At 31.8% G+C, this 11,034-nt stretch overlaps 2 protein-coding genes across 6 annotated transcripts; both read left to right on the top strand.

Moving 5' to 3' along the window:
* The first annotated feature begins 1,007 nt into the window (after positions 1–1,007).
* Positions 1,008–5,921, top strand: LOC105114800 (protein DENND6A-like). 4 transcript variants are annotated; one of them, XR_840212.1, is made up of 5 exons: positions 1,008–1,430; positions 1,717–3,468; positions 3,608–3,800; positions 5,116–5,487; positions 5,576–5,921. XR_840212.1 is itself a non-coding variant. In XM_011011493.1 (4 exons), exons 2-4 carry the CDS (start codon positions 1,838–1,840, stop codon positions 5,335–5,337), a joined length of 2,043 nt encoding a protein of 680 aa, XP_011009795.1. In that variant the 5' UTR covers positions 1,008–1,430; positions 1,717–1,837; the 3' UTR covers positions 5,338–5,921. The 4 variants fall into 4 exon arrangements, 3 of the variants coding, with proteins under 3 accessions (XP_011009795.1, XP_011009794.1, XP_011009796.1); XM_011011493.1 differs by having other exon boundaries at positions 3,611–3,800; positions 5,116–5,921; XM_011011492.1 differs by having other exon boundaries at positions 5,116–5,921.
* Positions 5,337–6,157, top strand: LOC105114801 (uncharacterized). Of its 2 annotated transcripts, none has more exons than XM_011011496.1 (2): positions 5,337–5,797; positions 5,967–6,157. In XM_011011496.1, exons 1-2 carry the CDS (start codon positions 5,338–5,340, stop codon positions 6,095–6,097), a joined length of 591 nt encoding a protein of 196 aa, XP_011009798.1. In that variant the 5' UTR covers position 5,337; the 3' UTR covers positions 6,098–6,157. The 2 variants fall into 2 exon arrangements, with proteins under 2 accessions (XP_011009798.1, XP_011009797.1); XM_011011495.1 differs by having other exon boundaries at positions 5,337–5,801; positions 5,971–6,157.
* Positions 6,158–11,034: the final 4,877 nt, after the last annotated feature.

Here is an 11,034-nt window from a genome sequence, read left to right as displayed (position 1 = left end):
AAAGGACTTATTAAAACCAGACCTCCATATGAAAGTTGTAGGCTTATGTCTTACCTTTCTATCCATATAAAATAGATCAAAATCCAAGATCTACTGCTCTAGATATGACCCAATTACCAAACAGTATTCTAGTTTAAACTGCACTAGTATCTCTTTTTTAAGTTTGGTTATCTCTTTGTCCTTTTAATTTCAGTACTTAAACTTATTAATCAATCATTTCATTTATGTGATATGCATTTAAGATGAACATTTACTACAAATTAAAGGTATTTTATATTATTAGATATATTATTATAAAACATACTTTAGTTAAGGAGTTATTGATACTTCAAGTGCAAAATGATAATATAAAACCTTGACAAAAATATATTTTTAAGTACTAATCAAAATGATGCGAAGGTCGCCCACATGTAGAAGCATGCAACATAGATGCCAGCTTTTTTTTAATAATATTTATATTTTTAAATGATTAAATAGATCTTAATTATAACAATATATATATATATATATATATATATAATAAAAAGGTAAAAATACCAAAATTATTATATGGGTAATTAAATAATTTTATTGTGTTAAAAAAAATAAAAAGACAAAAAAATCTCTCAATGCTAATTCAATTATTATTTTTTTGTTTTTAATGGTAATTAAGTTATTTTACTTTACTAAAAATATAATAAAACTAATTTATTCAAATATATTTAAAAATAATCAATGACTCACGATTAGAAAATTATTTTACTTTGATAGCAGGATGGTTGGCTTTTTTATTTTTAAGACAAAATAATTATTTTATTGTGTAATTAATAGTGGAAGGCTGGTGATGTTTTTTTTTTTTTAAAATTAATCATAATTTTACTATGGATGATTTGTGACTTACAGAATGATAAAAAAAAAAAAAAAACAGAGAAAAAACAAAGCGCTGATATTACCATCCCATGGCTTTTCTAAACATATATTTAACCAAAGACAGCCGTTTATAATAATAATAATAATAATCTCGTGAAACCTACTAACCTAGACCGAGGGAGGGAATCTAACAGGAGCGGACGAAGGACTCTGAGTAATTAATTACCAGATATAGATGATTTCCCGATTCAAGTAAGAACATACACTACAGGAGAAGCTTGAAATTGAAAGCAGCCATATCAACAAATAATTTCCTTGCCATTTATATTTCATACATTTATTTCTCCCACAAATCTATAGCCTTACCAACCACGTTAGAATTTTTAGAATTATTGTACTGTAGTTGCTTCCAAAGCTGCATACAAGCTCTCTGCTATCCATACAGTTACAGAGGCAACTCCAAGAAGATCTCAACTTTTCTGGTTTCTAAAAGAGACCCATTTGTTTTTGGCCAATTGGGTGCCCGTCTTTTGGTTTATCTTCTTGCAAGAACTGAATCTGGTTGGGTTTTTACGGTTTAGGTAAGCCAAATGTTTCTTTTGTACCCGTTTTCTTGGATCTTCTTTTAAATTCAGATTTGCGAAATTGTGTTTTCTTTTTATTGCTTTTTAATGGCCAGTCTTTGGTTTTTTGGATTCAGTTTATTGATTTCTGTTTAATTCTAAGATTTTTCAATTGTAATTACTTATCTTTTAATGGATTCTCCTGGTGCCAAACAAATTATTGTCGTTGCTCTTAAAAAGTTTGTTTTAAACTAACGTCTTTTGATCTGTTATTCATTGTATGCTTCTTGGTTTTCTTTCGTAGGCTTTAATTTTGTTACCGCAATTGTTTAATAGCCAGAAATCCCAGAAGATTTTGACTGGAATGGTAGCTCAAGTGTGCCTCTTAGATGAGGTGAATTGGCTTTTTTGATGGATGTAAAGGGATGCTGATTATCTCGGAAATGAGTCGATCACCTTCATTTTCTGTTAAACAGGAGCTTAGTTTAAAGACTGATCTGGAATCTCTGCAGCAATGGGCTGTTGCCTTCTGCATTATTAGATTTGATCTTGAACAAGGTCAGCTCATTGAAGAGTGTTATCCACCTGGTTTTCTCTCAAATGAAGAGGAACTTGATGTTGCTTTTAGTTCATTTCCAGATTCTGTTTCCCAGAACCAGAACCGTTCAAGCATTCATGACTGCATATTCTTTTTTCGCATCCGAAGGCGGAAGAACTCTGAACAAGGAAATGTGACTTCTTCTGAGATAGTAGGAATTGATGATGAAGAAGAATCTTCAAAGTCCATGAAAGGGAAGGTGATTAATAGAAGAAAAATTAGAAATGGTACCAAAGGTTTGAAATACTTGTATGGTTTTGTATTTAATAGGCAGCGGCATGATGAGAAGCTAAAGCGAGGTGGAGAACAAAAATCTGTCGTGATATTGTCTCATAATCCTTACTCTAGTCTGTTTAGGCCTTTGTTACAAATTTTGGGTCCTTTATATTTTGATGTAGGAACGAAAGCTCTTGAGCATATTGCTGCTTATGTTTCAATGTGGCCTACTCCTGTACCCGGTAAACAAATGGAGCTTCATATTGGGAATGCCATGCTTAAAGTTAGCCTGCCACCCGCTCATAGTCTGCCCTTTGAAATTGGGATTTTTGAAGAATCTGCTTCTGCCATGGCACCTTTTCTTCCATCCAATCAGTTAATTCCACAGGGTCTTTTTCACGATTCAGATATTTTTGGTACATTCCGGGGGATCTTATTGCAGCTCTGGTTGCTATGGGAGTTGTTGCTTATCGGTGAACCTATTCTTATCATAGGACATACACCTCCCCAGTGCTGTGAGGCAGTTGCAAGTCTAGTCAGTTTGGTTGCACCACTGCCATGTAGCGTTGATTTTAGGCCATATTTCACCATCCATGACCCTGACTTTAAGCATTTGAATTCACTTAAAGAAGGAGATGCATTCCCTCCAATGGTTTTGGGTGTGACGAATCTATTTTTCCTTAAAGCACTTCGTAATATTCCCCACATTGTTTCAGTTGGCAGCCCTGCTTCTAATTCAAACCGGGTTGCCTTTGCAAGTAGGTCTTCTGCTAGCAGAATTCCTGGAAGACCAGAAGGATTTGGTCTTCAGCAGCTTTCCTTGAAAAAGTTCTCTCCTTCAAGTTTGTTGAGTGCTGTTAAGTTGAGGAGAGATGGTCCCCTATGCCTCATGACAGAACACAAGGAAGCCGTTTGGAGTCCCTATGTAGCTTCAACTAAGCCTGACACTTCTATCTTGAATAGGCTCATTGATGCTGGCAAGTCACCGAGGGTTGAGGAGTCAATGTCAGTTGTTAACAATGAAATATTGCGCCGTCATTTCTTGGAGCTCACCACAAACTTCTTGGCTCCTTTTGGTCCATATTTTAGGGCGAGCACTCCTTCTGAAGGATCTCTTCCATTCATTGACCCTCCTCCTCTTCCTCCATTCGACGTTGAAGAATTTCTGGCAAACTTATCAGCAAGAGGTGTGGGGAAATTTTTGTCAAAGCGGATGAAATCTAATTGGCTGGATTTATACAAGTAATAATTGTTAGACTGCTATTAATATTGCATATGACTTCTTTTTTTCAGTTTGTTTGATTGCTTCTCAGTCCATTCAATTTTGGTCAAGTTCTCAATGCTTGTTGTTAAGATAAAGATGGTTTACATTGCTGTTCAGGAGGTTCCTGAAAGGGCCCAACTTCATGCCATGGTTTCGAAGGCGGCGCACTGTTGTTGAACAAGAACAACATAGGCTCTGGAGGCATGCAAGAATGAAAGCTGACATACAGCTTCTCATATCAAAAATGTCAGAATTGGAAATTGTTGATTCTTTCAATTCTATTGAAAGACATCTCCATAGAGAAATTCTGGTAATTGTTCTGTTTCTTCTAAAATCTTTATTTCCAAGGACTGTACTTCAAAAACCATTATGCCCTTAGCTTTTTTCAATCAGTTACAATTGTGTGATAATTGCTATGCCTGCAAACATCTAAGTGAAGGAGGTGTTTTTTGGATTTAGGCACAGGACACCTCCCCCTCCCCCAAGTACTTACAATAACTTTCAGGCACATGTTAAGGCAGCAGTGATCTATTTGTACAAGAGGTTAATGAACCGGCTTATGTATTTATTGTTTCTTAGTGAATTGATTTAAGCCTGAAAGTATATGCAGATCTATGCATTTTGTAGTTCGTGGTTTGTGAAAAATTCATTGTCAAAAAGTGGTCCATGCTAGTTTCTTAAATGTCCAAGTAGAGGTATATTGCAATTTCTTCTAGATGGTTGGTAGACTGTCTTGTTTTAGAGCCTCTATGAGATGAAAATACACTTTGCTCTTGAATCTGTTCTGAATATTATAACATGTAATGTGTTGTGTTGAATAGTGGTCAGATGGGTTGTTTTCACGTGTATATGCATGTATTTTTGGCTGCTTCTTGAACATTAAGTTTCTGCGTTTGTGTTCACCGTCATGTTATTAGCATCTGGAAGTAATTATCACTCTGAAAATATTGGAGGTTTGAAAACCAAATTTTCATTTTACTGTAGTTAAAATCGAGACTGTGATGCATGCCTAAATAGTGAGTGTTCTAGATTGGCTGAGAAAGAGGAAGTGTGTCATGGTTTGGAGACTGTAATGCAGTGTAATTAGTGCTGCTGGCATCAGAGGATTTGTTTTTCTGGCAAAACTTCTTGCCAGCAAATTTTGCACAACTTTGGTTCATTTTGTGCGGGTTCAGTAGCTGTGATAACAAGGCTAGAGGAAACAAACAACCAGACAAAGTACATGATGTGCAATGAAGTCAAGATGAATGCTGAGAACCGGCACTAAAAGTAGACCAAATTGCTTATTGTCCTTTAGTGTGGATATGAACTAAGCCACAAGTGTTTGTTACTTATTAAAGGACCTTATTCTTCGACACAATTCCCTCTTGTTCTTTTGGACCTCTTTGAGCAGGATTATCCCTTGAGTGGAATTCTATTTTTCAGAAGAGCAAATATTTGTTTGCAGTGCTGCTCCTTTTTTGAACTCTGGTCACATATTTATTAAGTTTATACACATTCCGATGATTGAATGGCAGATTGCAATATTTTCCATGTTTTTATCAATCAAAATAGAAGAAAAACATTGATATGTGTCCATGTGTAAGGTTATGGCTGAGAAATCATTTTGATTTTTCATAAATCAGATGGAGAAGTCAGGAAGGGCTGGTGTAGACTTTGCAGAAACTTGCCAGAAATTGAAGAAAGATCTGCAGGCAGTGTTCGATGTCCTTCCTAAAGACATGCAGCAGCTTTTGCTTATGAACCCTGAAAGAGCAGCTCTTTTACAAGTAAGCTGGGAGCCAACAAAACTTCCTGGCCACCCATCCTTACAAACTGGGGCTGTATCTTCCAGATCACCAAGATAAATGCAAACCATGGATTGGAACTTGGTGGCTCCTGTTATATGGAATCTTCTCACAATGCTGAAGGCTGGCATGGCATGTAACCATGTTGTAGTGTCCTTCAGTAACTGGATTAGGGTATTTCTCCCACTTGGGACGTGCTTCTTCTTCTTGGTGAGATCACTTCATCCTCTCGATATATCTGTCTTGTTACAGTCTTCCAATTTGCTTATAATTTCCCTTGTTTTGAATCTTGTTCCAGGTGCGAGAATCAAAGGCGGTCTTGCACTCTCCATTTTAGATCACTTCCTCTGCAATCCTACACATTTTATTTTTGTGACTTTTGGGGGAGATTGGTCTTTGAATATCCAAAAAACGATGAGCATTGATGTTTTTGTTCACCAACAGTCTGTTAGGCATCGGCTATCACCTTGGCCGTTTAACCTAGACCAGATTACCACTGTAGCTATCATCTTTCTAAAATTTGTGGCACAGCAGTTTTTACAAATTTTCTAAAATGTGTTCAAGATAACAAAGCCACCAAAAAAGTCTCTAGTTTCGAAAATTGAAATTGTGACAATTCTTTATCATAAGCAGAAGAGTGAACTGCATCCTCTCTCTTCTTTTTTTCCACGTCCTTTACTTACTGTAAATTGTAGCTACTGGAGGGTTTTCCTGCTTGATGCAAGCTTGTCTAGTGAGCGAAGTCTGTTATCAGACCTTTCTAGATTACGAGAAAATTCAGCTGGACAATAAAAAATTTGTGTTCCTTGAGCGTAGGTAGTTAAAGAGAGGTACTTTTAATCTTCAAAGTAATGAAGTAGTGCTATAAATTTTGATCTAAGTTGTGTTCTCAAGTTAATATGGCGACTTAGCAAGGATGCGACGAAAATACGAGCTCAAGTTAATATGGCGACTTAGCAAGGATGTGACGAAAATACGAGCCCTTTCCTTTCATTTTTTTTTTCCTGGTATAATCTTGGAATCTCGCATGCAGATCCCCCCATCTCTAAAAGTTCTCTTATGAGATCACACCTCTTTTCATAAGATTAGAGATGACAAATTGCCAAAACTGGCCCCAAGCTTCCTGGACGCATGGTTTAGCTCTTGCTGGAAGTTCTTCGGTTTTAGTTGAAGAAAGGGTTTTAGATAAGATTAGAGATGACAAATTAAAAATGAAGTATCTTTGCTTTCTTCTACAAATCCCCAACTCTATCTTTGTTTCTGTTTCCTTTCCTGTACAAATCTTCAACTTGATCTTTGGCTTCTCTCTCCCTTCCGACCCGTCCCTCATTATTCTAATTCCGGGTCTGCTTTTTTGGATGACAATGATGATTATCACAACAATAACACCGATCACGATGGCGGGTATTAATCTTATGTAGGTGAGGAGGTATTAGAAGACAGTGATGGAATGGAAATAAGAGAGTTGAGGGAGGAGGACCCGGAAAAATTACTTAAGGAGATTAAACTTTGAAGCAGAGGAGAGTGTCAGAATATGAAGGGTAGACCAGGCCTGCAGAAGGCAAACCATGTGAATGCAAAAGGAAAGCAAAGACCGAGTTCTTACATTGCATCTCTGGTCAATGCAGTTTCATCATCAAGAAGCATTTCAAGCTCATCCTTGTAAATACGCTCAGCTTCTTCTTCCATACTTTGTAAAGCCTTGTCAACCTAACAATATAGAGAAATGAAGTAATTGAACCATTCAACCAAAAAAGAGAGGATAATGTTCAGATTTATGCTTTGCACGCTCTGGTTAAAAACACTAATAGCAGGGGCAGACAAAAATTGACAGACGGAACAAACTAGTACCAAGCACATATTATGAAAGGCAAAAATTTCCACGAGAAAAATATGATTAGAATTCACCGAGCCAATTCTCTAAAATCAATTAAAATTTTATTTTCTTATAATTACAATATCAATTAAACATCCGATTTAAAATTATAACATTTAAAATTATGTTATTTTATCAAAAAAACATTTCTTCTACGTTAATTTATCATTTTTTTAATTTTATATGTTAATCGTCCAATTCATCCCTGAATAATTTAGAATAAAAAAATTTAAATTAACTAGTATTTTAATACAATTCTCACACGATAACTTCTAAACCTTATCACAAGGTCCTTCTCGATATTTGATTAACTTAAAATTTTAACATAGTATGAAACAAAGTATTTAGAATATTTTAGTAAAATTTCACCTTGATCCAATAGTTGGATAAAAAATTATGCTTGTTAGAGTAAAATTTTATAAAATAAACATTTAAATATCAAAATTAATTGCCACATTAAATAGATGGATCACACTCTTTTATATTGAAGATGAAGCCTTTTTGAAATTTATATTAACTCAAATACTCTAAATAAATCAATTTAATGAATCTTTAAACTTTTTTACTTTTGATTTTATAATTAGCTCATTTAAAATTTTTAATAAATTATTTGGTGTAATTTGGATTACATCATATCTACTAATACAGCTGCAGATGTTGTTCCTAAAATAATTATAGGTCTTGTTTTACCCCAAGATTGGGATGTAAACCTTCTACTAGTTGGTAATATGGATAAAGTTTAAGTCGGATTTTGCTTCATCTATTTGCAACTTAGAATATCTCAATCTGTCACTCGTCTCTTTCTCTATTATGGTTGGATTGGGGATTAGGAAGTAGGAGTTTCTCCACCTAGCTGGTATTTATTGAACACTTGACCGGACTAAGGTTTTTTTTTTTTTTTTTATGATTCATGGATATTGATATAATTTATTTTTAAGATTACGTATTTATGTTTTAAATGTATTCATCAAGTACTCGGCTATGATTTATTGGTATAGATGTAGTTTGTTTTTTGGGTTGAAATTTTAATTTTTCAAAATGAATTTAAAGAAAGTAAAAAGTGAACAAATTATATCTATATTCATAAATCATAAAACTATAAAATGAAGTCTAAACATTAAATCCATGTATAGGACAATAAGAATCCTCAATGAACTATAAGATAAAAATCTATTTACTATATTGAAAAATAAAATTATAAGTCCATATAGTAAAAATAAAAAAATAAAAACCAGGAGAAGATTGAGCCGAGTGAACTCTTTACTCATTTTGGCATTTAACCTTGGTTATATAAGATCAAATTTTACATGTTTCTAGTTAGAGAGATAAAAACTTAGTTTAATTAGATTGAATGACATTCTATATCCTCCTTCTACCTGTATATCAATATGGCCATGCTTATTTAAACTCTATTTCTTTATTTAAAAGTATTTTTTTAAATAGATTTCTTAAAAAATAGATTCCTAAAAAATAAATTATATTTCAATATTTGGTAGTATCATGAAAAATAAGTTGAAAAATATTTTTTAATGTCTGGTTATGTTATATAAAATGAGCTAGAAAATAAATTGTTATATTTTTTTCAAGTTTATTAAAATAATAAGGAACAAATCTTACAAATTAAAAAATTAAATGAAAATAAAATTGAAAAAAATCTAATTTTATAAATTATCTCAAATAAAATAAATAATAATCAAAATAATAGATATCAAATCTAATAGATAAAAAAAGTTGAGAGATGATGAAATTAAAAAAAAAAATATAATTTCATAAATTATTGCAAATAAAATAAATAACAATTAAAAGAATTAGGACCAAATCTGACAGATAAAAAATTGCAATTAAAAAATAATAATAAAAAAAGAAAATAAAAATTATAAAAATAAGAATCAAAGTTGATATAAAAATCAAATTAAATTAAATTTTAAGGGATAAAATTAAAAAAAAATATTCAAAATAAAATATATAACAATCAAAAGTTTGAAGATCAAATTTGATATAATTAGTAAAAGACATGATATTTTTAATTTTTTCATAATTTTTGAAAAGTGTTTTCTATCTAAAATAAAAACAAAATATTTTTCTAAAAACTAAGCTAAATTTTTTCTTTTACTAAAAAATATTTTATGTTGAACAATTTTTTTAATAACAAAAAAATATAAAAACATTTAAAAAATGATTTTTAAAAAATTTACAAAAACTTAATCTTCTAATTAAAAATCAAATCTGTATAATTGAAAAATGGATATTTTATATTTCTAAAAAAAAATCATAAAAAAACATTGTTTCCTTAATTTTATATTATAAAATAAGTCTAGTTCATCTAATATTTTTTTGCTCATTTATTCTATTATGTTAAATGGAAGCCAAACAAATCATTTTTTTTATTTTTAAAAACTTGTATTTAATAACATGTTTTAAAAAAAGTTCAAGACAAAATGTTTTTAGAGTATAGAAAAAATGAAAACAAAAAAATTACTTTTTAAAAGTAAACACGAGTTTGATAAGGGCTACAGAATGAAGTGCACAATATTGAAAGAGTTTTTACACAATAACTTGGAATAAATGCATTACAGTATAGTTATGATATATTAAGAACCAACATCTCAACAACGTTTTATGAATTAAATTAATAATATAACTTATGAATTTCTTTAAATCAATAGACCTTTAATTTTTATAGTTTATTCTTAATGCTAAAATTCATTACAATAACTAATTCAAATTTTATTTAAATTATATTTTATTTGAGTGAAGTTAGACTGTTTTATTTTTAATGATAATATTTTTTTCTTTATCAAGAAAAAACAGAGATTATAATTGTTATTACAACGATAGAACTAGTAACTTTAACAACAATAACAACAACAATAATAAAACTAAGTGAATTTGGTATTGTGGTAGTTTTTATAATTATAGTTTGAAAAAAATTATTTTATAAAAAACACTTTTGGTTAAGACTGGTTTGATATTTATATATGTTTGATTAAAACTGTGGTTCAAATTGATACTGAACAAAAAATAGTTTAATATATTTAGTTGAAAATGTTTTTCAAATTAAGGTTATAAAATAACTAAAAAAAGATATATGTTAATATTCATAATTTTTAATTTAAATATTATAGATGTAACCATAGTTATCAAACCCAGCCTAGGTGTTGACCCGGTGATTAGTACTTAAAAGTGCATTTTTATCAAGGTCATTATTTTGCACTTGAAGTATCAATAACTTCTTAACTAAAGCATGTTTTATAATAATATATCTAATAATATAAGATACCTTTAATTTGTGGTAAATGTTCATTTTAAATGCAGGCCTATCACATAAATGAAAGGATTGACTGATGACTTTAAGAACTTAAATTGCAAGGATAAAGAGATGGCCAAAATTAGAAAAGAGATGTCGGTAAAATCCAAACCGGAACACTGTTCGGTAATTGGGTCATATCTAGAGCTACAGATCTCAGATTTAGGTCCAATTTATATGGATGGAAAGGTAAGACATAGGCCTACAACTTTCATATGGAGCCCAAGATCTAAAAAGGCCATTATCAAGTCCAAATTGTAGCAACAACAAAGAAGCCCGAATCTGTCTTCCAGCCCGAGCACTGTTCGGTATTTTGGCCATATCTGGAGTTCTAGAAGTCCAAATGAGCTGAATGTTTTACACAAGAAAGCTGAGACAATTGCCTACAACTTTCATGTTTGCAACTGGCTCCAATTTTGACGTTATCAATGACGTTTTGGGCAGACAAGAGAAGATAAGGATTGTCACCAAGTCAAAAGTTGGTCACCCACTTATCAATTAGTCATCAAATCAATAGTTCCCATTTTTGGCCTATAAAAGGAGGCATTTGCCATGCATTTAGGCATCTTGGTGT

This window comes from Populus euphratica, unplaced genomic scaffold, assembly GCF_000495115.2.
Source record: "Populus euphratica unplaced genomic scaffold, PopEup_1.0 scaffold584.1, whole genome shotgun sequence".
NCBI lineage: Eukaryota > Viridiplantae > Streptophyta > Magnoliopsida > Malpighiales > Salicaceae > Populus > Populus euphratica.
This window is presented reverse-complemented; position numbering and strand designations above follow the sequence as displayed.

Excerpts from the sequence above, each read along its gene's own strand:
- LOC105114801 (XM_011011496.1), top strand. The coding sequence starts at position 5,338 with ATGCAAACCATGGATTGGAACTTGGTGGCTCCTGTTATATGGAATCTT. Across the intron at positions 5,798-5,966 it reads AGCTATCATCTTTCTAAAAT|TTGTAGCTACTGGAGGGTTT; the intron begins TTGTGGCACAGC and ends ACTTACTGTAAA.
- LOC105114800 (XM_011011492.1), top strand. The coding sequence starts at position 1,838 with ATGCTGATTATCTCGGAAATGAGTCGATCACCTTCATTTTCTGTTAAA. Across the intron at positions 3,469-3,607 it reads AATTGGCTGGATTTATACAA|GAGGTTCCTGAAAGGGCCCA; the intron begins GTAATAATTGTT and ends ATTGCTGTTCAG. Across the intron at positions 3,801-5,115 it reads ATCTCCATAGAGAAATTCTG|ATGGAGAAGTCAGGAAGGGC; the intron begins GTAATTGTTCTG and ends TTCATAAATCAG.